This window comes from Oryctolagus cuniculus, chromosome 18 (assembly GCF_964237555.1).
Source record: "Oryctolagus cuniculus chromosome 18, mOryCun1.1, whole genome shotgun sequence".
Classification (NCBI taxonomy): domain Eukaryota; kingdom Metazoa; phylum Chordata; class Mammalia; order Lagomorpha; family Leporidae; genus Oryctolagus; species Oryctolagus cuniculus.
In genome coordinates, this window is record NC_091449.1 from 4678690 (window position 1) to 4704606 (window position 25917).

The 25917-nt window shown below is 64.9% G+C and overlaps 2 protein-coding genes across 5 annotated transcripts; both read right to left on the reverse strand.

The window, feature by feature from the left end:
* Positions 1-295: 295 nt before the first annotated feature.
* Positions 296-15457, reverse strand: PRKCG (protein kinase C gamma). Its single transcript, NM_001082273.1, is given in 18 exon segments — positions 296-689; positions 868-1008; positions 1686-1793; positions 2592-2672; positions 4442-4580; positions 4679-4741; positions 4834-4925; positions 5748-5936; positions 6221-6373; positions 8153-8182; positions 8471-8558; positions 8826-8960; positions 10091-10247; positions 10585-10716; positions 10805-10916; positions 13548-13630; positions 14387-14418; positions 15245-15457. Coding segments are annotated over 18 exon segments (2094 nt in total). The 5' UTR covers positions 15415-15457; the 3' UTR covers positions 296-500.
* A 3077-nt stretch (positions 15458-18534) lies between these two features.
* MYADM (myeloid associated differentiation marker) lies at positions 18535-25386 on the reverse strand. 4 transcript variants are annotated; one of them, XM_070061836.1, is made up of 3 exons: positions 25249-25386; positions 21875-21962; positions 18535-20702 (listed from the first exon to the last, which is right to left on the reverse strand). In XM_070061836.1, the coding sequence occupies exon 3, from the start codon at positions 20698-20700 to the stop codon at positions 19735-19737; it is 966 nt and encodes a 321-aa protein (XP_069917937.1). In that variant the 5' UTR covers positions 20701-20702; positions 21875-21962; positions 25249-25386; the 3' UTR covers positions 18535-19734.
* Positions 25387-25917: the final 531 nt, after the last annotated feature.

The window sequence follows — 25917 nt, forward strand, 5'->3', positions numbered from 1 at the left end:
GGAGGTTCCGATTCCGAGGCGGACTTGGAGCCATGCACCGGCAGACGGGTAGGTGAGCAGGGGAGGGTTTGGGACGGCGGAGTCGGGAGCGCATTGGGAGGACGCCTCCTCCGTGCGTCCCCGGAGGCCACGCGGCGCGGGAGGGCCGCGCTGGAGCGGGCCGGGGGGGCGGGCCTCGGGGGAGCGGCTCGCGGTGGAGCCCGCGTCTGGCACAGCCAACCCCACGAGACGGTGCGCGGGCGCGGGAGGGGCGGGGAACGGCCAAGACGCGGCCTGGGACGCCGGGGGTCGGGGCGCAGTGCTGAATGCAGGGGCGAGAGCGGCTCGACGCCGCAGGACCTAGAGCGCGGCGAGGCCCTGGCGGCTGCACGCGGCGGCGGCGGTGGCCCGGGCCGCTCGGGAGGGGGGAGGCCGGCGCGCCGCGGCGCCGCGTCTGGCGTGGGGAGGGGGCGGTGTGGCGGCGGAGGGGCGCTTGCGCCACCTGGCGGCTGCAGGTGGCATTACATGACGGGCACGGGCACGGGGCTGCTGGGGCTGCGGGCGTCCGGGTGCACGAAGTCGGGGTTCACGTAGGTGAAGCCCTGGAAGTCCGCCTGGTCGATGCTGGCCAGGACCAGGCGGTCTGGGGGCGTCAGCGCCGGCGCCGCCCGCGTGAAGAACTTGTCGAAGTTCTCGCCGCTGCGGCCGCACTGTGGGAGACGCAGCAGGGGCAGGTGAGTGCGGCCCGGTCCCACCGCACCCCGCTGCCGACTCGCGCAGAGCTCCCCACGCCCGTCGAGGTCTCCAGAGCGCCCTCGGCACAAGGAACCGCGCCCACGGGCAGCCCGCCCCCTGGCACCGGGGTCACGCGGCGGGAGGGTGGCTGACCGGGCGAGGTCTGAACGGTGGCGCGATCTCCAGCCGCTCCAGCCGCTCCCAGTCGATCCAGCGGAAGAAGCCGTGTGCACGGATGGTGGGCTCCCCGTCGGGCCCGGAGCCCAGGCGCTTCCCAGGGTGCTTGGTCAGGAACTGTGGGAGACACAGAGACAGACGGACGGACGGACAGAGCCCCCGACAGGGAGACCCAGAGCAAGCGAGGAGCACAGGCACGGGGTGGGGGGCACACAGATGGGGGTGGGGAGCAGATATTGGAGATCCAGATAGAAGAAGGAAAGGCGATTCAGAGAGGAGAGGGCAGAGACACAGAGGACGGGGGGGGGGGGGGGGGGGGAGGCCCAGAGAGCGTGTGTGAGGGGAGGGGCAGGAAGGGAGCAGAGGGTGGGGTGACACAGAGGTGCAGACACACAGGAGGCCCCATCACGTGCACACAGAGGCAGAGGGATGAGACAGCCCAGAGAGAGACCGTCAGGAGGCGTGGGACAGGAGCAGCCTGCTGCTAGCACGTGTTGGAGACCCGCCGTGGGCCAGGCCCTCTGTCCTGCCTTAAACTGCACAAGCCCAGTGGGACTGAAGCTGGCAGGGTGCAGGAGAGGGGGGAGCCGCGGGGCTCATGTACCCAGCCTGCTGAGGGCTGCCCAGGGCCGAGGCCAGCCGGGAGCTGGCGTGGCTGTGGGGCAGAGAACGTTCTAACGGGACTTGGGCTGTGTTGGTTTTCCCGGCAGGCGGGAGCAGAGCGCTGGAGCTGCAGGCTCCCAGCAGCAGTGGGGTGCGAGGCTGTGGAAGCAGGGTCCCCGGGGGGCTCTTACCCCCTTGCAGATGGCCACGGCCTCCCGGGACAGCGACTTGGGGTAGGTGACGGTCTGCTCCATGATGGCCTGGAACAGCTCCTCCTCATCCTCCCCGTCGAAGGGAGGCTAGAACGCAGCAGGGATAAAGGCCAGAGGCCTTTCGGAGACAGCCACACGCACACCCCTCCCCACTGCACTGCCCAGGCCGTATCTTTCTGTCTCCTACGTGCTCCTGTATCTGCTGGGTGATCAGCGGGGTGTTAATGAGGCAGTCTGTCCTATAACGAGAAGGGAGAAGGCCTCTCCCAGGCCGATGGGCGGCTCCGGGCTCCCGGGTTAGCAACAGCAGGCCTTGGGGCCAGGCTTCTGAGTATGAGTGTGGAGCGCCTGGGAGCCCTGAGCTATGGGAGTGTGGGACAGGTGCATCTTTCCTCTTTAAACCTCTAACTGAGCGTTGGCACTCCCCACTTCGTCACGGACGGGAACCAGACCCAAGGCTGCCGACAGCTCGGGCTGTGGGCACTGCTGTGGCAGCAGCGCTGCTGGCTGCCCCGATCTGCTTCCTGTCGCCGTCCACTCAGCGTGAGGATGGCACACGCGTCCCCACCTCACTGCTCCACACTTAGGCAAAGGCATACATTTAAATTCGTTTAGTCGAGTTAGAGCCAATCATTTTTTTAAAGTTTTGATAACTATATCTCGTGGGATTTCTTTTTGTCGTTCTGCTATTTCTGACAGTGCTATCCTGAGACAGGGTTATGAGCTTCACCAGACTGCGGAAGGGGCCAGTAGCATCCCCCGCCCCATAGGGATTAAGAACCCGGATGCCCACAGAGCTTCAGGACCGCGGACAGCGCTGCACAGCCCCCAGCCTCCCCTGCTGAGCTGTGAGCGGCTCCCCCAGCTCCTGCCCATCTCCCTTACCTGTCCCGCCAACATCTCATATAGCAGGACCCCAAAGGACCACCAGTCGACAGACTTCCCATAGGGCTGGTAGGCGATGATCTGAGGGCAGAGTGGGAGGCAGGGAGTCATGGTTGCTCCCCAACACAGCTGGGACCATGGAGCCCTCCCACCAGGAAGATCTGGGCCTGGGGTCCACTCTTTGGAAGCTTTGGAAGGAAAAGTGTACCTATCTAGAACATTCTTTGAGACTCAAAAGGCCAAGGCACAAATCCCGCCCATGTCAGGTGTGCATCTGCACACCATGTTCGTCTGAGGGACTCTTTAAGAAACAGAAGTTCCCCGCCTGGAAGAATTCCAGGCTCAACAGGCTGGAGTTGGAGTTTAAAATGCTGAGCGCTTGGCTAATCCTCCACCTTGCGGCGCCGGCACACAGGGTTCTAGTCCCGGTTGGGGCACCGGATTCTGTCCCGGTTGCCCCTCTTCCAGGCCAGCTCTCTGCTGTGGCCCAGGTGTGCAGTGGAGGATGGCCCAAGTGCTTGGGCCCTGCACCCCATGGGAGACCAGGAGAAGCACCTGGCTCCTGGCTTCGGATCAGCGCGGTGCACCAGCAGCAGTGCGCCAGCTGCAGCGGCCATTGGAGGGTGAACCAACAGTAAAGAAAGACCTCTCTCTCTCTCTCTCTCACTGTCCACTCTGCCTGTTCAAAAAAAAAAAAAATGCTGAGCACTTAGGCCAGGCGTTTGGCGCACTGGCTAAGCTGTCTCTCGGGAAGTCCACATCCTATATCTGAGTATCTGGACTGGGATCCCAGCTCCACTCCCAGTTCCAGCGTCCAGCTAACGTGCACCCTGGGAGGCAGTGGGTGATGAGTCAAGTAGCTGGGTCCCTGCCACCCACGCTGGAGACCTGGCTCCTGGCCTCAGCCTGCCTCAGCCCCAGCTGTGTGGGCATTTGGGAGTGGACTGGCAGGTAGGAGATCTCTCTGCTCCTTCTAATAAATAAAAATACCATTTTTTCCCCTAAAGAAGAACGAGTTTTTCTAGTTTTCTGCAGGTGACACGCGCACACAGACACACACACGCGCGGCCAGCTGACCTAGTCAAAGCTCTCGGGGCCGACACACACACACACACCACACACACACACACATACACACACACACATGGCCAGCTGACCTAGTCAAAGCCCTCGGGGCCGACACACACACACACACACACACACGCACGCACACATGGCCAGCTGACCTAGTCAAAGCTCTCAGGGCTCACACACACACACACACACACACAGCCAGCTGACCTAGTCAAAGCCCTCGGGGGCTGACACACCCACACATACCCACACCCACACCCACACACACGGCCAGCTGACCTAGTCAAAGCTCTCGGGGCTGACACACACACACACACACACGGCCAGCTGACCTAGTCAAAGCCCTCGGGGACCGACACACACACACACCCCCACACATACCCACACCCACACCCACACACACGGCCAGCTGACCTAGTCAAAGCTCTTGGGGCTGACACACCCCCCCCCACACACACACGGCCAGCTGACCTAGTCAAAGCTCTTGGGGCTGACACACACACACACACACACACACATGGCCAGCTGACCTAGTCAAAGCTCTTAGGGCTGACACACACACACCCACACCCCCCCCACACACACACAGCCAGCTGACCTAGTCAAAGCGCTCACACCACACTTCCTGCTGAGTGTCCATGCGGGAGGCCTCCAGGACAAGCCCCGCCCAGTTAGAACGGCCCAGGAACAGGACCCTGAGACCCTTCCTCCACAGGCCCCGCCCACGCGGCTCGGCCCTGCCCACGGGGCATGCCCGCCGAAGGTGCCGGCCTTACCTCGGGGGCTATGTAGTCCGGGGTCCCGCAGAAGGTGCGCGTGGTGGTGCCGGGGAACACGTTCTCCTTACACATGCCAAAGTCGGTGATTTTGATGTGCCCCTCGGCGTCCAGCATCACGTTGTCCAGCTTCAGGTCCCTGTGGGCGCGGGCAGCGTGGTGCGCGGCCGGCTGGGACCTCTTCCCCTCCAGGGCCCGCCCCCCACCCTGCAGGGGAGCCCTGGGGCGGACGCCCACCTGTAGATGATGCCCTGGTTATGGAGGAAGAAGAGGCCGATGGCGATCTCCGCTGCGTAGAACCTGGAGGGGCCAGCGAGGGAGTCAGAGGGCCCAGGCTGGACCCTGCCCCTCCCGCCGCCCACGCCTCGGCCCTCCCCTCTGGGCTGACTCACGCTGCGTGGGGCTCCTTGAACTTGCCCAGCTGCTGGATGTGGTACATCAGGTCGCCCCCGGTGACATACTCCATCACGAAATACAGGCGGTCCTGGGAGGGAGTGCGGGCTCAGGGTGGGGCCCTCTGTGTGCACTCCGGCCCAGAGCACCCCGGGGGCGCCCCTCTGCGCCGCCAGGTCGCAATGCTGACATCCGTCCGTCTCCTTGGGACTGAAGATCTGGATCCACACCACGCGTTCCGCATCCGGAACACCAGAACCTCTTTCACGTACCCGCAAGTCTGGCCTCCCCCAGGGACCAAAGTCCTTCCTAGTAACTAGTGCTGTTCAATCCAGGCAGCTGGCCATGCCCACACAGAGCCCCTGGGGGCAGCCCATTCTGCTCACTGTTTTGCTCGAAGCCAGAGCGGGCGGGGGGGGGGCCAGCACGGTGCGTGGCAGGGTAAGCCCCAACCTGCCCCACCACCAGGCAGCCCACGTCGCAGAGCCAGGTTTGAGCGCTGGTTGCTCCACTTCTGACTGGGCTCCCTGCTAGTGCACCAGGAGGGCAGCAGAAGACGGGCCCAGGTGCTTGGGCTCCAGCACCCATGTGGGAGACCTGAAGGAGCTCCCCTGGCTTGGGCCCGGCCCAGCGCTGGCTGTTACAGCCGTTTGAGGGTGAACCAGCGGACGGAAGATATCTCTCTCTCTCTGCTATTCTGCCTTTCAGATAAATAAATCTTAAAATAACAGCACTGGCCGCACCCACTCACGGCCAAGCTCGTCTGAGACACAGGCATCTCTGGACCCCACTCAGGAGCCCATCTGCCTAGCCACGCCCACCAAGGAACCCACTCCTCAGCCACGCCCCCTCACAGCACCAGAGTCCAAGGCAGCGCCCCCGGGCTGAGGGAGGCCCCTGCTTCCATCCTCACCGGGGTCTGGAAGGTGGAGTGGAGCTGGGTGAGGAAGTGCGGCCGGCCGCCAGGCCCTCGGCCGCCCAGCGCCAGCACGCGTTTCTCCACCAGGGTGCAGTCCACGTCGTCGTCCTGGACGATGACGTCCTTCTTCAGGATCTTGATGGCGTAGAGCTCATCGGAGCCCCTGCGCTCGGCCAGCATCACCTGCGCACGGAGGGCCCCCAGGGCCAGTCTGCTCTGGGAGCTCCCCTTCCAGGGGCACAGAGAGAGGGGGCCGGGGGTCCTTCCTGTCCCTCTCAAGGGGCTCGGCGCCCTGACCTTGCGGACCCCCGCACCCCGGAAAGTACCCACGTCCTCATGCGTCTCCTCTCCAGGAACCCGGGCCGCCCAACCTAACTCCACCTGGGACTCCCAGCCCAGTCTCTCCTCACCCACGCCCACCTCCGGGCCGGCATCCTCCCTCCCCCCCAAAACTCCCCAAGTCCAACCTTCCCGAAACTGCCTTTTCCTAGGACCATGAGGAAGCTGAAGTCGGAGATGTGCAGGCGTCCTGGGCTGGCCCCGAAGAAGCAGCGCTTGGAGTCGGTGGGACTGGGAGAAGGGGAGGGGATGGGGGAAGAAGAGGGGCCCATCCGCACCCGCTGTGAGAAAGAGGAGAGACAGACCCCGGGGCGGTCAGACCCCCGGCAGGCACAAGGACATGCCCCCAGGAGAACGAAAGGGATGGCGGGAACAGGAAGGAATGATGCCACCCCCAACCCCGTCCTTGGCTTAAGAACTTTGTGTGGCTCCCCACGGTCTGAGGGCTTGTTCATCGCTCAGCGCACATGCAGACAGCTTAATACACACCACCCACGGAAACCCTGCTGGCACTCCCTCTGAGAAGAGGCCTCAGAGACGTCACACGGCCGGCCGACAGCCAAGCCAGCAGCAGACCCACGCAGCTCAGCTCGAGGGCCTTGCTCTCCTGGCCTCCGAGCCAGCTCCCCGAAGCACCAGGTACGAACAGACGCCTGGGTCCCACTCCCAGGTGAACCTGAGCGAGGGCCTGGGACCTTGCATTTCCCACATGTTCCCCAGGGGGGCGCTGCTGCCACCACTGGTCCGGGAACCACACTCGGCTTTAAGTTCTAGAGCCTTCTCCACCTTTCCCTGCCTTGGCCCCCAGGAGGGGGCTCCTGCGACTCCACTGCTGTCCTGCGTTCCCCGTTGTCCTTTCTATGCGTTCCCGGCTCAGCGGGCAGAGGGACCGATTTAAAAATAAATAAACCAGGTCATGTCTCTCCTATGCTTGCAAACCATCTAACAGCTTCTGTCTGTGCTAAGATTTTGTTGCGTGCGGCTTGCAAGGCCTGGCCGTGACTGACCCTGCAGGTCTCGGGATGCCTCCCCACCCCCCCACCCCGCCGCCCACGCCCCAGCCTCACACATCCTGTGCCTCAGGGCCTCCGGAGGACTGTGCCTCCTTCCTGAAAAGCTCTCCCCTCCCCCTCCCTCCTAGTCACCCCCAAGCTTCCTTCAGAACTGGATGCAGCACCGCTTTCCCACGGAGGCTCCTCCCGACTTCTTAAACCAGGTCAGCCGCCTCTCTGCTACCATGGACAGCGCCCGCACTGCCCATCTTAGAGATCTGCGGCTCAATCTCTCTGCCCGGCAGGAGTCTGAGGCAGGGTTGAGTCTCGGTCAATAGTCACCAACTCTCACGACCTTGAGAAGTTCAGCCTGGGCCCCTGAAAGGAGACCCCATCGCTGCCGCTTGCTGGGGTTACGTCCCCAGCCTCACGTGCAAGGCAGTAGCTCTCACACAGAGACGCCCTGAAGACTCCAAAGCGTTGGAATGCAGCGCTGTGCTGTTAGCCCCGGCCGGTCTCCACCCTGAGGCCTCCCTCGGGTGCACGGGACGATCTCCCTCTACGTAACTGCTGGGGGACCCCGGACAAAGCACCCCCTCTCTGGGCCTGCATTTCCTCCCCATTTGCTATCCTGTCACCAGGACAGCCCTTTCTCAGGATCGACCATGCGAGGAATTTAGCGCGCAGACACGGGGACCACCAGAGTGTCCCTTGGTAGCTCTGCAGGGTCACTAGGGAGGTCTCGCGGTGATTTGAGGCAGGCAGACCACAGACAGAGCAGAGGACCTCCGTGGAACCCCCAGGCTGGGTGACTGCCTCTTCCAGGCTCCCTGGCTCCCTGGGCTGCCTGTCACTTAGAGTCTGGGACTGTGTCCCCACCTCGGGGACCAGCTGGAGGCCCAGAGTCACCTCAGCATCACTGGGATTATTCAAGCAAGCACCTGAGTGCTCAACCCGTGTGTGTGGAGCGGAAGACAGGAAGGGGGGAGGGACAAGTGGAACAGGGAGGGTCAGAGAGAGAGAGAGAGAAGGTGAACCGGCCTTCTTCAGTGTCTCCATTCTACTCACCTCATACAACTCCAGGGGGTAGTTACAGGCCTAGGGGAGAAGAAAGCCAGAGTCAGGGCCCCAAGACCAGTAGGGGATCACCCTGGAGCAGGGCTCAGGGTCTCTAACGCCCCCAAGCCATGGGGATAGAAAGGAACTACATTTCCCATCAGACCCTGGGGCTAGTCTCCTGGAAGAGCAGGGGAAGGAGCCCCAATGCCTCCTGGGAATTGTAGTCCCAGGACCAGCAGGGAGCCACAAGGTGGATGGTGGGTATGCCCAGCTCTGAACTGTGGGGTGCTGGGCTGGGCTCCCCTGGGGAAGCCGGGGTCTGGGTACCTCAAACTTCTGGAGGAGGCTGCAGTTGTCAGCATCGGCCACGGGCACATTGTAATATTCACCCTCCTCCTGGTTCAGTAACTTGTACCTGACATACAGACGGAGACCAGAGCGGGCGGGGTGGGGAGATGGGGCACCCGTGGGAGAGGCAGAGACATCCGAAGGGAGGACAGAGACACAGAGAGACGGACACAGAGATGGAGAGAGAGAAAGAGTGAGGTAAGGAGAGAAGAGAGCAGGAGGAGGAGGAGGAGAGCGGGAGTCCTGGGAGAGAGAGTGGCCTGGAGGAGAGGGACCACACACAGATGGAGATGGCGACAGGCAGGCCCGCCCCCAGCCCCAGCCCCCTCCTCACCAGCCGTCCACGGGCGCCTTGAGCAGTTCTGACACGCCAAAGGACATGGCGCCCATGAAGTCGTTGCGGGAGGTCCTGTCCCAGTCCCACACCTCCACGCTGAGCCTGCGCTCCACGTCGCCCGGCTTCAGGTTGCTGGGGGAAGGGGCGAGAGGCCTGGCTCACGCTCCCTGCACTCTCCCCTCCTGGACCTGGGTCTGCTTCCTCCTGTGGGGGCCCTGCCCGCCTCCGACCCTCCTGAAGGTGGTCTCCACCCTGCTATGGCGTCCCCTCCCTGTCCTGGCCTGCTGGCTCCAGCTCTCCCTCCCGCCCTGCCTGTCCGTTCCTCGCCTCCCTCTGGATCTCCGTCTTTCCCATCAGTTGGTTTCTTTCCTTGCCACCCTCCCACGTTGGGTCTCTGTGGGTTTGTGCCTCACAGGGGACCCTCTCCTCTGCCTCTCTGTGGGTTTCTGTCCGTCCTCCTGGTCTTTCTCCCTGGGTAACAGCTGCTGTCTGTCTATCTCTGCACTCCCTCCCACCCACCTCTTCCTCCTCGAGGAATTTTGTCTCCATCCAAGTTTCCTCTGTGGGTCTGTCCCTCCTCAGGCCCTCTGCTCCCCTGTCCCACCCACATCTCCCCAGGTGTCTGTGTGTCCGTCCACCTCCTCTGAATCTTTCTTTCTTTCTTTCTTTCTTTCTTTCTTTCTTTCTTTCTTTCTTTCTTTCTTTTGACAGGCAGAGTGGACAGTGAGAGAGAGAGACAGAGAGGAAGGTCTTCCTTTTGCCGTTGGTTCACCCTCCAATGGCCGTCGTGGCTGGCACGCTGTGGCCGGCGCACTGCACTGATCCGAAGGCAGGAGCCAGGTGCTTCTTCTGGTCTCCCATGGGGTGCAGGGCCCAAGGACTTGGGCCATCCTCCACTGCACTCCCTGGCCACAGCAGAGAGCCGGCCTGGAAGAGGGGCAACCGGGACAGAATCCAGCGCCCCGACCGGGACTAGAACCCGGTGTGCCGGCGCCGCAAGGCGAAGGATTAGCCTAGTGAGCCGCGGCACCGGCCCTTAATCTGTTTCTGGATGCCCCTGTCTCTGCCTCTCTGATGGAGCTCAGGCTTGCAGAACCTGGTCTCTCTCTCTGTCACTCCTTTCCTGTCTCCCAGCAACTTCCACTCTCGCCGGGGTCTCCTCTACCCTAGCATCTCACACCATCTGCTCCCTGGGGTCTTGCGGGCCACCAGGGCCCTCGGCTCATCCTCTGCCGGCCTCCCAGGCTGCACCCAAGGCTCACAACACAAAAGTCTCGTTCCACACGGGGTTCAGCGTGGCTTTCACGGTCCGGGTCTTCTGCTTGGTCAGGTTGCGCGGGTCTGGGATGAGCTTCAGCTTCACGTAGGGGTCAGACAGACCATTGGGGTCCATCGGAATGAGGTTTCGGGCCTCGCCAACTGCAGGGGACGGGCGGGCGTGAAGGGAGAGCCTGCCTTAGAGGCCTGCAGCCCCCCCACCAGCAGCAGTCAGGAATCCCAAGCTCTCGGATCTCCCACCTCCCTGGTACCCGGGACAACCTCTCCCACCAGCCCCACAGCCCTTTCCCCACATCTGGCCCTGGGATTTGGGGCTGGCAGGCCAACCGCCCACCCTCGCAGGGATCCCGACACTTGCAAGGGCCACTGAGAGGCACGGAAAGTTCGCAGAGGGCGGGGCTTCGTGTTTGGGGGCGTGGCCTTCCAGAGAGGGGCGTGGCCTCCCAGCCTCACACCTAGAGAAGGGGGCGGGCCTCACCGGTGACGTGGATCTCATCCGACGTGGGCGCCCGGATCTCCAGCTGCAGGCGCCCGCGGCGCTCCGTGTGGTCTACACCGCACAGCGAGGGCACGCTGCGCACACAGCGCCGATGCACGTTCATCTCGCAGCCTGGCGGGGCACAACTGGGGCTCGCACTTCCGCCCCGCACCCCATCCCGCGGCGCGTCCCCCGGAACCGCGGCCCCGCGCGCACTCACAGGAGCACTTCATGCCCTGGTGCACCAGCCCGTAGAGGAGCGAGCCGCAGTGGTCGCAGAAGGTGGGGCTGCTGTAGCTGTGCAGGCGGAACTTGTGCTTGTTCCGGGGGTCCTGGGCGCAGAGAGACGCCGCTGAGCGCTGGGCCGGCGCCCCCTCCCCTCGGCCTCCCGCAGCGCCCCCCCCCCCCCCCCCCCCCCCCCCCCCCGTCCACGAGGCAGACACCTGAGCTCCCAGGCATGCTGGGCACTGCACTCGCCAAATTAAAAACACAACGCTCTTTGCTTTATGCTCAAATGGAGGGGAGGGGACAGACGGTCATCAAAGGTTTAATAAGGAAAAGCAGTGGATGGGCGGAGGTGGGCTGGGGCGAGCAGCAGCCAGGAGGGGCCTTCCTGAAACACAGCAGCTAGGGCAACGTGCCCCTGAGCGGCCCACGGCAGAGGTGACCACCAACATCCCACAGTCCCCACCCCCACACACAGCTCTGAGAAACTGAGGGCCTCCCTGAACCCCAGGACCATTCACAGGGCCTTTGTCAGTCTCTGCCCACTGCATGGTGGGCTTTCTCTGAGCCCCAGGTAGGGGGTGCGGCTAGCGGCTCCTGAGTTGCCACCGGCACTGGGCAGGCCAAAAGGAAAAGGTGAGGCCAGCCGCGCCCACTCCTCCTCCTGCCGTGAGCACTGCCGTGGTCGCCATCGGTGATGTCACCGCAGTGCCCACGGAGCCCTGTGTGTAAGAGTTAGGTCGCTTCCCAGCCGTGTGGTTCTGGGCCAGCTCGGCCCCGCTTCTGAGCCTCTGCGTCCTCCCCTGCCTGGTGCAGACACACAGTCCACATCTTGAGGCGAAGCTGTGTTTCCAGAGTCCATTCAGGACACCAGCAAAAGGCCGCCTGCCTGCCCTCTGCCCTCTCCGTCCCGGCTCCCCCACCCCGGGCCAGAGTCTGAGGATGCGCTGGTTGTCACCGCGGGAGCATTTAGGACACTCCTGAGCTCCGCTCTATTTTAGGGGGGGTTCTGATTCAAACGTGCACTTGGGGAGGTGGGCGGGGAGGGTGCTGCTGGCTGCTGGCCCAAGTGGGCAAAGGCCTCAGCCAGGTGCCTGACACAGCACAGAGCCACCCACAGAGCTGCTGCCATCGGTCTCAAAGGCCAAGGCACTGGAAAGGAGGCAGCCCCGGGCTCTGCCGGCCAGAGAGCGTGGGTGCGGGTGCAGATCTTAACGCCGCACGCCTGCCCTCTTTCCGGAACCTCAGGCTCCCCCCTCAGTGAAAGGGGGCCCTAAACGGGGTCTAATCAAAGTGATGCTGGCCGGACCCTGCCGATGCAGAAGCAAGGCCAGCTGTGCACTCTTTTCTTCCCATTTTTATCAGGGACTAACACACGGCGCTCCGACTCCTGCTGCGGGGCAGCCCCACACAGAGGTAAGCCCTTGAACCCCGTTCACAGACCAGGAAGAGAGGGAGACTGAGCCCATGTGCGGGGGGGCTGGGACTCCAGGCTGGGGACCCTGGCTCGGAGCCTCTGCTCGGGTGGGGGCGGGGAAACACCGAACTGAACCTTGTAAGCTGGGGGGCATGGCCAGTCCTACACCGGCCATAAGCCTCGCAGAGAGCACTTGGGAAGGAGCTGGTGCAGCTGGGCAGCCGAGGCAAGCACTTGATAGTGCAGACAGATGTGGGCAGGAGACGCCTGTCCCTTTAATGTCACATCCTCTACGTAAACTTCAGCTTTCTTGACTTGACAACAGGCAAAACGCCTCGGGCACCGTGCCTCTCTCCTCCGCCTCTCTCTAGCTTCTAGCTCCAACTGCACGTCACAGAACTGTCTCCCACCTTGTGTCACCCCTGGCCGAAACCCAGGCCACCTGAGTTCCACTGAACTGTGTCACAGCGAGCCTGGTGATGCCTAGCCCTGCACTGCCCGCCTCGGGGCCGCCGGCCCCATGTAGCAGTTGAAACTCAGGTCCACATGGGTGAAATGGAACTCAGCTTTCTGTCCCCGGGCCCAGCAGCCCCATTTCAGGGGCTTGCCAGCTGAGTGAGCCTGCAGGCCACCTGCTGGAGGGGGCCCGGGGAGAACACGTCCGTTGGTGCAGCCTGTTCTGCCGGCTCGTGCTAAGTCATCAGGCCTGTACTACAGAGCAGGGGACGGCAGCTGGCAGCTCGGAGAGAGAGCGGAGGAGGGACAGGGAGGGCCCGGGCTCGGCGGTCCTTGTACGTGGCAGAGGGGAGGCTGCGAGTCTCTGAGGGTACAGCGGCTGCGTGCAGCAGATGCACCACACACCCGTATGCACGTGCACCCGGGGTCTCGCGGGCCCCTCTCGGCGGCTCCTGAGCCCCTCTCTTTGAGTCCTTCCCGGTGTCTCTGGCTCTGACTCCCTCTGCCCTGTCTCCCGGAGCCTGCGATGCCCTCGTTTTGCCTCTGGGCTGCTCTCTCCGCTGCTGCACCAGTCGCTCTGTCCGTCTGCCCGAGATTCCCTCGCTGTCTCATCCTGCCATCCCTGTGCCTGTGCGGATACTTCTCTCCGTGTCCCTCACCTGTGTCCCCAACCTGTTTCGGTCCCCCTCACGTTCCCCCTTTCCAGGCCAAGGGCAAGGAATCTGGGCCAGACTAGCTCCCCCCCCCCTCTCCAGCCCCCTCCCCGCCCGGCCTTAAAAATAGCAGGAGAAATTGGGACGGCCGCCGAGGGGGTGAGGGCGGGGGCGCGGCCCAAGGAGGGAGAACCAGGTGTCTGGGCACTCACGTCCGTCTGGGGGCCCTTCCCAGCGCCTGGACACTCGAAGGTCACGAATTCGTGGCATCGCCGGTGAACCACAAAGCTGCAGACTGGAGGGGAAGTCAGAGACACCGAGGCGGGGAGAGACGGGGAGGCCCCAACAGATGGTCAGCAAGGGACTCATCGGAGAGCACGGGAGAGGGAGGGCTCCCGACAGACAGAGCCAGAGGCGAGACCCCGGTGCACGACGGGGAGGCAGAGCCAGAGGGAAAGAAAGAAAGGAGAAACCCCACCGACAGACACGGGCCTGCCGAGACCAGGAGCCAGGAGGCCAGGCAGTCGGGAGAGAGGTGACTAGGGCTGGAGTGAGTCTGGGGGCGCTGCTGCCGGTCACCCCGCCCCGAGTGGTGGTGTTCTGCGCAGTGCTAGCTGCGCTTCAGGACTCGGCCCCCTCTCCCGCCCCCCCAGAACTGCCAGCCGCTCAGCCCCACCCACCCATGGGTGACCCCACCCGGCCTGCCCCAGCCTAGGACGGCTGCTGTTGCCATGGCAACAGCCTGGGGGGCTCGCTCTGACTTTGCATCTCTGGCCCCCTTCCCCCCCTTTTAGCTCCCCTTTTCCAAAATCTTTCTGTTCCCATGGCAACAGATTCTCCAAATATCTGTCCCCACCTGGAGCCGGCCGAGGGAGGGGCCCCCGGCACCACCCCCGCGGTGGCCCCACCACAGGCTGTGTCTCTGCCACACCCCCCGCCCCGGCTCCCCCGCGCCTCTGGGGACCAGAGAGCACGTGTGCCACGCATCCTGCGCCGTGGAGCCCCCGCCCCCACCCTCCCGAGGGTCCCGCGTCCAGGGCCCCACACTTACCTTGACATTGCAGGCCCTGCTTCCCAATGCCCCTGCAGGTCAGGAAGCCGAGGTCAGAGCCACGGAGGCCCCACACCCCCACTGCTGCCAGCCACAGGCGGTCCGCGGCCTCTGACCCCTGCCTCACCACACCCGGGCGGGCGTCTGAGCTCCAGCCACCATCTCTTTGTGGAACCCACAGATTTTGGTACCCCAGCCCCTTCTCCCTCAGACCCAGGAGTCAGGGACCACAACCCCCTCCTCTCCCAGACGCAGGAGTCCCCCAGCCCCTCCTCCCTCAGACTCAGGGGTCAGGGACGCAGCCCCTCCTCTCCCAGACCTAAGACCCCAGCCCCTCCTCCCTCAGACCCAGGATCCAAGACCCCAGCCCCTCCTCCCTCAGACCCAGGAGTCAGGGACCGAAGATCTGCCTCCTCAGACCCAAGATTGCAGCCCCTCCTCCCTCAGACTCGAGAGTCAAGGACCCCAGATCTGCCTCCCACAGCCGCAAGACCCCAGCCCCTCCTTCCTCAGACCCAGGAGTCTCCCAGCCCCTCCTCCCTCAGACCCAGGAATCAGGGACCAAAGATCTGCCTCCTCAGACCCAAGATCGCAGCCCCTCCTCCCTCAGACTCGAGAGTCAAGGACCCCAGAGCTGCCTCCCACAGCTGCAAGACCCCAGCCCCTCCTCCCTCAGACCCAGGAGTCAGGGACCCCAGATCTGCCTCCCACAGCCGCAAGACCCCAGCCCCTCCTCCCTCAGACCCAGGAGTCTCCCAGCCCCTCCTCCCTCAGACCCAGGAGTCAGGGACTCCCTCCCCATCCTAGAAGTCGGAGCCCGCACCCCTGCCCCTCTTGCCGCCCGGCCCCCGCCCTCACCAGATAAAGTCGGTGCAGTGGCTGCAGAAGGTGGGCTGCTTGAAGAAGCGGGCGGTAAACTTGTGGCTCTTGACTTCATGGACCACCTTCTGCCTCAGAGCCCCCTTTCTGCAAAACAGGGGCCGGGGTCCCCCCTCTGAGTCGCCTCCGCCGGGGCCCAGACCCGCCATGGCCCCAGGAACGTAGCGGGGACCAGGATCCTGCCTGTCTTGGAGGGGAACAGGTGGAAGCGAGGGAGCGGCCCGGGAGCCACAGCCCCGGCGCCGGCTCCGCCAAGGGGAGCGGGCGGGCGGGGGAGCCGGAGGCACGGGCGGCGGCGGGCGCTCGGGCTCCGGCACCTGCTCAAATGTGGGAGCCCCGGGTTGGGGGGAGGCGTTGCCATGACGACCGCGGGGCGGGGTTTCGACTTAAAGGCGCCCCCGCCCTGAGCCGCCGGACAAGCGCCCTCGGCTCGACGCACGTGCGCCCACCCGCTCCCGGGGCTGGCTGCGGGGAGGGGCGTCCCCGGAGCGCGCTCCCCCGCCCAGCCTGGGTCCCTCGGCCTCGGTCTGCTGCTGTGGCGCTGGGATCCAGGCTCCGGGGTCTTCCTCTGACCTCTTTGTATTTAAGAGCTGTTCTTCCCAACAGCCAGATAAGACTTGCACGTGTTCATGGGATACCGGCAGACGTGTGCCAGGCATGGATCTCAACCACCGAACACGGCTTTGTGTTGGCGACATCCACCACCTTATCTGCTGGTGTGTGTGTGCTTGCTCACGCGCCTGTGCGGCGAGCGCCGGAACCAACGCCTTGGCTGTAACCTAGGGGCGTTTACCCACCCTTCTGCAGGCTCTGGGAAGCACCATCCATTTTTAAGGTCTATGAGACCGCCAGGTCACCCCCCCCCAGATTCCACCCGTGACACTCGCGTGCGTGGCTTGCTTCACTTAATGGCCACCAGTTCCAGCCATGCAGTGGGAAAAGACGAGAGCGCATCCCTTTTCAGGGCTGAGTAGTATTCCAGCAGCCCGCTTTCTTAGTCCACTCATGGGAGGACGGGGGGCCGGCGGCTGCTGTGAACAGCCTGAGAGAAACAGGAGTGCGGCTGTGTCCTCCGCAGCGGGAGTTCATCTTCCCGGGAGACACGCCCGGGGTGGGGCTGCTGGACCAGGTGCAGCTCCGCTTTTCTCCCCAACACCTCCGACCTGCGTCTGACAGCAGCCCGCCTCCCGGAAGCAGACGCCCCTCGGCGCTTTGGTGGGCCCTCCCCTGGTGCCCCGTGATGCCGGGCTTTTTGTCCCGTGCACCTGCCCCTTGTGCCTGTCTTCCTCTGAGAACTGTCTTAGATCTAAGATGTGCGTCTCTGCTGCTGAGTCCCTGCTAAGCTCTGGATATCAACCCCCTCAGACATGTGCTCGCCAATACTTGCTAGTTCTCTGAGCGGTCTTGTCCCGCGAGACGCTTCCTCTGCGGCACAGGAACTTCAGTGGGGCAAATTCCACCTGCTGTTGTTCCCTGTGGCCTCGGAATGGAGACCTGGGGCTCACTCCTCCCTCCTCTCTCTTCCTCGCTCTCTGGAGCTCACTCCTCTCTCTCTCTCGCTCGCTCTCTCTCTCTCTCTCTTTCTCTCCCCTCCCTCCCTCCCTCCCTCCTTCCCTCTCTATCTCTTCTCAGTCCCCTGTCTGCGCGCTCCTCTCCACTTCCGTCTCCCTACATGTCTGACATCCTCGCGGCCCCGCCCGTCTCTGCGGTCTTCCTGGTCGGGCCTCTGTCTGTCCCTCCGTGGCTCTGTCCTCTCGCTCCCTGTCGCTGTGTGTGGGTGTGGGGTCTCCCTCAGGGAACCTGCACAGCTCCTGTGTCTCTCAATCTGACCCCTTCTCTCTCGGGCTCTGCGACGCTCGCGGTCCCCAGGGCTCGCTCCCTGCCTCTGCGTCTCGGATACACTCTTTCTCTCTGTCATTCTCTCTCTCTCTCTGGGAGTCTCTCATTCTCCCGGCCACGACCCCAGTCGCTCTCGGGGATCCTCTGGTCTCCCCGCTCTCCTCCGCCACTTCCCGCTTCCGGATCCCAACTCTGCCGTGAACTGCTCTGTTGCCAGGGGCAACCGCGGCCCGCCCCAGGCTGCGGAGCGCGGTGCCTTCTGGGACTTGTAGTCCAAAGTCTGGGGCCCGGCCGCTCTCTGGACGCGGCAGAGAACTTCCACTCCCAGAGTGCACCGCGACGCGGGCGGGGCTCTACGGCGGCGCCGAAGACTCTAGACACCTCCCTGCCACCACGCTTTTTCTGGGACTTTTGTGGGGTTGGAGGGCCGGTTGGGATTCCGAAGCCGAAGGGAGGCAGTGGAAGAACCCGAGCCCTCTCTTGGGAGGACCCTAACGTGGGATCCTCTGGCCTTCCGACCACCTCTCGGCGTGTGTCGTGTCCGGGGACAGTGTCAGGAGGTGGCGGTGGCCCCGAGAGCTGAGCTGGGAACCCCACCGCGTTCTAGTCCTGCTCCCTGGGGTCTTCCCCGAGTTTCCGACCCGTGGCCCCCTGGTTCTAGAACTGTCCTTTCTGACGCCTTCCGGAAAGGGGTTCAGGCCAGCGTTGGGGTAGAGGCGGCGTGGCCGAGAAGACAGGAGTGGGTGTGGGTGCCAGCAGCTGGGTGGGCCCGGCAGGAAGGAAAAGAGCTTCTTCTGGCCCAGAGGTAGCCTTCCGGGTCTTGGCTGGCCTCCCGCCTTCCGCGGGACCTCCCCGGCCCTGCAGCCGGCGTGGATGCAAGCAAGCAGGCAGGGGGTGCAGACCCTGGGTCTCTGCCTGATGACACACCTGTGCTTCTCCCCAAGCTGGGGAAACGGGCAGGGCAGAGGTGGGTCGCAGGAGCCACTCGTCCCCTCTAGCAAGGTCTCCTGTGGACCAGGTGCCGTCAGGCAGGGTCCGGTCCCGGAAGGCCTTGAACCCAGGACCCCACAGGCACCATGGAGTAAGCAATTTTTGGGGGAGGGCAGGATCAGACCCGGATGTGGGAAGATGCCTCCCCCCCCAGGGGGGTGCCCAGGTGGGCTGGGCCATCGCTCAGGTGAGCCGACCTGGAACTAGGAGGCAGAGCGGGAGGTCCCGGCCCCAGGAGCGAACGCTGACCTGCAAGTGAGGGTTCGTCTTGCAGGGAAACTGCTGCACCTGTGTTTCTGAGGGGCTTCTGGGACTCCAAGGAGGGCGGAATTGAGAAGATCCAGACTCGACTGCTATCTTCTGGTGTGGTCAAGGTTGCCTTTTCCCACCGGCCCCAGGCCGACTCCTGGAGCTGCCCCAGTAACAACAGCACACACAAATCTTTCTTTTATCTTTATGTTGAATAAAAAAAAAAAAAGATGAATGTGGGAGTGGGGGAGGGGACGAGGCTTTTCTCTACAAGGGACAGCAGGAGCTTTGGGGACCAAAAGCTCAGGGGAATTAAAAAAAAATAAAATATACCTTTATACATTTATATATATATCACGTTACGCATGTGAGTCCCCGAGAAGCAGGCAGTAGTAGCAGCAGCAAGAAGCGACTAGCACACGGAAACGCACACAAGCAAGGAACACGCCTCCGGCAGGGCAGCCGCAGTCCCCACCCGCCCGCCTCCCCAGCCCACCCACCCGGAGGAGAAAACAAGAAAAAAGAAAAAGCTTCATCGAGATCAGGGCCACCCAGGCCTTTCTGCCCAGGGAAGCAGCAGCGGCGGCCGAGGCAGTGGCCACCTTCCCCCTGCCCGGGCGGGGCTGGTTGTCTCAACACCAAGGCTGGAGGGTCTGCCACCCCGGATGGATGGACGCTGCAGGCAGCTGGCTTCACGAGCCTGTGCTTCTGTTTTTTTTTTTTTTTTTCTTACAGCACAGAAAATAGTGGGGATGAAAAGCAATCCCCCCAAGCCCCCAGCCTGCTTCGAGATGGCCGCTAGGCAGTGGGACTGTTTAAGAAACCTGGCAAAATTTCTGGAGCCAATTTCAGGCAAGGCCGATTGCCAGGTGGGGCTGGGGTCTGTGTTTGAAGCCTCCCGCCCACTGGGAATCACTGACCTCCAGAAAAAAAAAATTTTAACTGAAAGGGGAGGTGCACCGGACACCCTCCTCCCCCAGGAGAAAGGGGTTGATCCCTAGGTTCTCCCCGACCCCCACCCCCCAAACCCACACACACACACACACGACTAAGGCACAGCTAGGGCGGGCAGGCATGCTTTGGCAATGAGGCCTCTTGGGAGGCCTGTGGCATGAACAGCTGCAAAAGAAGGGGTGTGGGATGTGTGGAACTCAGCACCTTTGGAGGTGGGGTGGGGGGAGAGAAGGCCCCGGGCTCCAGAGGAAACAGGCAAGAGGAGAGCCAGAGCGGAGAGGAGAGGAGAAGGTAGCAGAGGAACAAGGTAGGTGTGTGGCAAAGCAACAGGGAGAGGAACAGAGAGGGAGGGGAGAACCAGTGAGGAAGGGAGAGGAGCCGGGAGAGGCAGCAAGGGCTGGGAGGCGGCCGAGGGACAGCGGGGCCCCTGGTGAGTCTTAGACCTTGACAAAAACCAGGCGGGCGGAGTACACCAGGTCGGCCACGTACGCCAGCAGGTTGATGGCCGTGAGGATGGCCACGGCCAGCTTGCGGTCCCAGTCGCACACGTAGTAGGTGTGTCTCCTGCCACAGCTCACGTCTCTGGCCCGCCGCGGCACGCCGCCGTACTTCTCGTCGAACTGGTACAGGGGCCACAGGACGAGGGCCGTGGCGTAGAGGAGGACGGACAGCAGGGCCAGCCCCGACAGGAAGCTGGGGAAAGGGATGGGCAGCATGTTGGTGCAGTCGCCCAGGTTCAGCAGGATGGCCACGGCGGCCAGGATGAAGCAGATGGCGTAGACGGCCACGCACCACTCCAGGGCCGGCTGGTGCTGGTACAGCTCGGGGCCGCTGATGAAGGTGAAGATGACGCAGGCCACGAAGGTCTCCAACACCTTGAGTAGCCCCGGCACGGTGGCCATGTAGCCGGTGATCTCGCCGGGCCGCGCCCGGGTCCAGGCCACTTCGGTGGCGTAGGCCAGGCAGGCGACGCAGGAGAAGGTGGTGGCGGCGATGGCGTGGTCCCGGGAGCGGCCGTGAGACATGAACTGCACGTAGGTGGTGGGGTAGATGATGGAGGCCGACAGGCAGAACAGGGCCGCGTAGCAGGCGTAGGTGATGGGGAAGTTGCGCCAGGACAGGGGGAAACGCGCCTGCAGGCCGCACATCTCCACGAGCAGGATGACGAGGGTCACAGAGAAGCAGAAGCACCAGGTGAACATGGACCAGTTGCCCATGGGCCCCGACCAGGCACCCACGCTGGCCACCAGTGAGAAGGCGATGCAGGTGGACAGCAGCTGCAGCAGCCGGAGGAGGCCCAGGGGATGGGTCAGCGCCCGAGGGGACCCCACGATGGTGGAGGACCCCAGGCCCGAGGACGTCGACGTGGTCGTGATGGTTGTGCGCGTCACCGTCACCGGCATGGCTGGCGGGAGGGAGAGACGCGGTGTGCTGTGAAGCCGGACCCCGGCCTGCACCTCACTGGGATGCAAATGGTGGGGCCGCGGGGCTGGGGAGGGGACAGGCATGGGCATCCAGGGAGGAACTGGCTGCTCCCGTCCCAACCTGTGTCCGAGCTCGGGAGTCTGGGCCCCCTCTCCTCTCCCTGGAGCCCCAGCTGCTGTGGAGATGCCACTGGTTCCTCCCAGCACAGACGCCCAGGGCCCAGGCCCTCTCCCTGACCTCCTAACCCCGATGCCTCAGCCACATGACCCCCCTATCAGCTTCCTCTGTGTGGGCCCCGCTAACAGACTTCCTTCTTTCCCCAACGGTGACCTTCCTGTCTGCCTCCGCACACCCAGGGGGGCAGTCTCAGCGCTCTCGGGGTCCGCCCGTCTCCTCTCAGAGCGCTCAGCTCAGGGAGTCAGTCCAGAGTCCTCCCCTCCCTTCTAGAACTGAACCCAGACTCTCCCCACCGCGACCTGCCTCCCTAGCCCGGACGTTGTCTGCCCAAGGCTTGCAGATTCCCCGTGGCGGGCGCCCAGTCCTTTGCACCCAAACCCCCAGGCCTCCCAGCTCAGCGTGCCAAGCTCCCACCTTTGGACTCTGGGTAAACACTTTCTTCCACCCCCTTGTCCCAGAGACCCTGCAGAACTGAGGGCCCAGACTCTTAGCGCCCAGGGCCCGGCCTTCCTCAGGTGCTCAAATGTCCAGTCTCCCAGCACAAAGCCTCAATCCCAGGAGGCTGCTCTCCCAGCCAGGGGCAACCAGGACTTCCTGCTTCCAGTGCCAGGCACACAGCAGCGCAGGACCACAGACTGCACGCTGCAGTGGCTACCCCAGGACCAGCCCCAGCCCAGCCCTGGACACTCATATGGGGCCTGGGCCCCAGCCCCTCCTCCCTCAGACGCCGGGGTCCAGGTCCCCAGCCCCTCCTCCCTCAGATCAAGGGTCCCGGTCCCGGGGTCCTGGCCCCTGGCTCCTAGCCCCTCCTCCCCTCAGACTCAGGGTTCCAGGACCGCAGCCCCTCCCCATCAGATCCCAGAGTCCAGGCCCCAGCCCCTCCCCCTCAGACCCCGGGTCCAGGCCCCAGCCCCTCCCCCTCAGACCCCGGGCCCAGGCCCCAGCCCCTCCCCCCTCGGACCCCCGTGCACTCACCAGCGGTCTTAGCTGAGGCCCCACGGAGAACTGCCGGGCGGCGCAGGCGGCGAGGTCACGCACGCACCTGAGCGGCTGCTCGGAGCACCTGAGGGGGACAGGACGTCAGCGTCCGGTTCGCGGGGCTCCTCCCTTCCGACACCCGGGCCCAGCCGGCCCGGCCGCGAGGCCCTGCGGCCAGGGCGCCTCCCTGCAGAGGGGAGGGCCTGGGCGCGCCGCGAGGGCGGCGGGCGGGGTCTCAACGCGGCCCCGGCGCAGCGAGGCCGCGCGGCTGTGGCGGGGCGGCCCTGGGCGGCGGCTTGCGGGGGCGGGTGGCCTGGCTGGGCCCGGCGTCTCCGCGCCTTATAAGGCCTTCAGACAGCTCCGCCAGCCCGAGGGCGGCGGCGATCGGGAGGCGGGGGCGGGACCCCCGCCTTCTCCGTGTTTCCGGGGGTGGGGGTGAGCTCCCGGATCCTTGGAGGGGGGGACTGTGGGGCGGGATCTTAAAATTCCGTGCGTTCTGGGTCCCCGGAGGGCTGGGCTTGAAGCCAGCGCCCCAGCAGGGTCTCTGCGAGGGCAGGGGGCCGGAAGCTGCCCGCCGGCTGGCGCGGGGCAGCCACGCGCCCGCCGCCGCCCCGCGCGCTCCCCGCGCCCCGCAGGGCCGGCTAAGAGGAAGCGGGCGCGGCCGCGCCTCCAGCTCGCGGGCGCCGCCCCTGGCCGAGCGCGGAGGCCCCGGAGCGGGACGCGGGGCGAGGGGACCACGCCGAAGGGAGGGTCTGCCCCCGCCCTCGGGGCCCCGGACGCCGCCTGAAGTCAGAGCTCAGGAATGCGGCGCCCGAGACGCGCGCCCGGAGAGGAAACCGGCCTGCGGTTCCCGCGCGGGGCCCCACGCCCCGGCCACACCCGCACGCGCCACGCCCTGCCACACCCTCCGCGCCCGGCGGACCCCCTGCCCGGTGCTCGGCGTTCGAAGCTGCCCTGGAAGGGGAGGGGTCGGCAATGCTGCACGCCAGCAACAGTCCCCTCCCCCAAATCCGGGACCCCAGCCCCAAACTTCTCCCTTCCTGTGGCCCTCTGGGTACCAGATCCCAGCCGCCTCCGTCTGGCGCCCAGGAGCCCCTGCCCTCAGATCCAGGGGTCCAGGCCCCCAGCCCCCCATTCTTCAGACCCGTGAGTGCGGACCACTAGCCTCCTCCCTCAGACCCTGGAATTCAGCCTCTCAGTCCCTCCTCTCTCAGACCCTGGAGTGCAGACCCCACCCGTCCTGTTGCAGGAGTGAGACCTGGGTGGGTGCAGACCCCACCCGTCCTGTTTCAGGAGTGAGACCTGGATGGGTGCAGACCCCACCCATCCTGTGTTAGGAGTGAGACCTGGATGGGTGCAGACCCCAGCCCCCCCCCCAAGAGTATGACCTGGGTGGGTGTAGACCGCAGCTCCTCCCTCTGTCAGGAATGAGAGCTGGGTGGGTGCAGACCCCAGCCCCGCTTCTATCAGGAGTGAGACCTGTATGGGTGTAGACCCCAGCTCCCCCCCATCAGGAGTGTGACCTGGGTGGGTGTAGACCCCAGCACCCCTTCTATCAGGAGTGAGATCTGGGTGGGTGTAGACCCCACCTGTCCTGTTTCAGGAGTGAGACCTGAGTGGGTGCAGACCCCCGCCCCCCCTCTATCAGGAGTGAGATCTGGGTGGGTGCAGACCCCACCCGTCCTGTTTCAGGAGTGAGACCTGAGTGGGTGTACACCCAGCTCTTTCGCAGAACCCTAGCATCCCGGCCCAGCCTCAGTCTTTCCAGGGTTTCAGCCATTCTGAATCCTGGCCCATCCCTCCTCGGTCCACATCCCAGGACCCCGGGCCGCCGCTCCCCGCCCTCCCGGTCCCCGCACCCTCAGCTCACCGGCCAGTGGCGGCTGCGGCCGAAGCGAGGGCGACAGCTGCAGACCAGAAGGGTCTGCGGGCCGGGTGGGGTTGTAGGGCTGGGGAGACCGCGCGGGCGGGGCCGGGGGCGGGGCCGGAGCCCCGGGCTGGGCTGCGGGCTGAGGCCGTGCAAAGGGACATCCCCGAGTCCGGGCTATCCCAAGCCCGCCCTCAGGGCGGGGCGGAGGCCGGACCCCACCCCCGATGGCTAAAAACTGCCGGGGACTGTGCGCCAGGCGGGGGGAGGGGGCTGGGCTGAGGTCACCGTTGCCATGGCGACCAAACAGGAAGACACAACAGCTGGCGCACTGGGGGCTCCTGACAGCCCTGGAGAGGTCTCGGGGGTGGGCCAAAGGAGGCCGTTGCCATGGAAACCCACATGTTTAGGGTTTGTTTAGGGCCGAGCACTCCCCCCCACCCCGCCAGTCTCAGCCTCCCTTTCTCTCTCTCTCTCTCTCTCCCTCCCTCCCCCCCCACCTCCGGGTCCGCTTTGTGGGCCTCCAGGAGACGCAAACGACCTGGGGCCGCCGCGTTTGGGGGGCCTGCGTTCTGGGGTCAGTCTTGGGGGTCTCTCCAAGAGGGCCGAGTGGACGGTGTCGCCCCCCGGACTTTGGGTGTTCCCAAAACAGCAGCTAGGTGGGGAGGGGTGGTCCTTGGGCCCCGCGCGTGTGTGCAGGGGACCGGCAGCAAGAGGGGCGCCCGGGTGATCCGGGTCGGCCCGTGGAGCCCAGGGCCGGGGCGCGGGTGCACGGCCCCGAGCGCGCCCGCGGCTCCTGCCCCTGCGTTAGCAGCGCGGACGCGGGAGCAGCCCCCTGGGTCCCGCAGGCAAAGCCGTTTTTGGCCGGCGTTCCTGGCTCCCGGACAGGGCGGAGGGCCTGAGCATCTCCGGAGCCCGGGGCCGCTGCCGGAGGGGAAGCGCGCGGGGCTGCCGGTGCGGCCTAGAGGCGCGCAGCGGAGCCCCGCGGGAAGAGGAAGCTGCCGGCCCCGGGGCGGAGAGGGTGGCCCGGACGCCCGGCTCCCTCCCGCGCGCCTCACTCACCGCGTCCGCAGTGCTCCCGGGCGCGGCCCTGTAGCGGCTGCGGGCGCTCCGCGACGCCGTGGCGCGGGCGCCGTTCGCGCAGCTGCGCTGAGCACCGACCAGCGGACGCCTGGGCAGACTTCGCGGCCCAGCCTCTGCCTGCAGAAGCCGCGCGAGCTGCCGGGGGAGGGGTCGCGCCCTCCGGAGCGGGGAGAGGCTGCGGGGTGGGGGGCCTGGCGCGCCGGGTGCTCCGCAGAGGTGGGAGGGGGGGCGTCGGCTGGAGCCCGGGGCGCCCTACGTCAGGGAGGTCGCCTCCGTGCTCCCCGCCCCGGGCCTAGCCTTGTCAGGGAGGCCCCTGGACCCCGGTGGTGGGGGGAGCCAGGACCGGTGTGGGATGCGGGCTCCCAGGGACACCCGGGTCCGCTCGCCGCCTCCTCCTCGGCCGCTGTGGCCCAAAGCTCACCTGGCCAACCTGTTGTGCCCTGCGGTGGAGGCCTGGTTAGCGTTCCAGGAAAGCAGGGCACAGAGGCAAACATTTGGAGAGTGAGTCACTGGGTGTGATGCAGAGGGAAACAGCAGGCTTTGTCGGCGTCATCTTGTGAGTGGCCCTGGTCCGGTGTGGATCCGTCCTGTGTTCGCCCCCTCCCACCTGGCACCGTACCCCAAACCTCTGTCCTCCAGGAAAGCCAAAACTGCAGCTCGGGGGTGGCGGGGTCCGCGGAGCCTCCCACACTTCCTGATCCACTGAGTGCCTTGATCAGAGGCCACCATGTGTGGCTGAGAGGCGTGAATGGGGCCATTCAGGCACACACAGAGGCTGCTGTCTGGCAGGAGGGCAGAGGGCAAGAAAAATAAACAGCAAGCAGAGTTACTGATTCCAGCGAGGGAAAACTGACTGCCCAGGCCGTGACGGGAGGCGTCCAGCATCCCCCGCAGCCGCCCAGGTACTTGGCTGGCCTTCCTGGGACACGGGGCCACACCGTCGCTGCTGCCCCAAGGATGGGCCTTTGTGGGCGACCCAGCAAGCCCTGGGAAGCCAGGCTGAGGCTGGCTGAGAGCCTCACCATGGCCGTCTCATCTTCCGGATGGGGTAAATGACTTTCTCTCCAGCAGGGGTTTTGGGGAGAGGTCT

Excerpts from the sequence above, each read along its gene's own strand:
- MYADM (XM_070061836.1), bottom strand. The coding sequence starts at position 20,700 with ATGCCGGTGACGGTGACGCGCACAACCATCACGACCACGTCGACGTCC.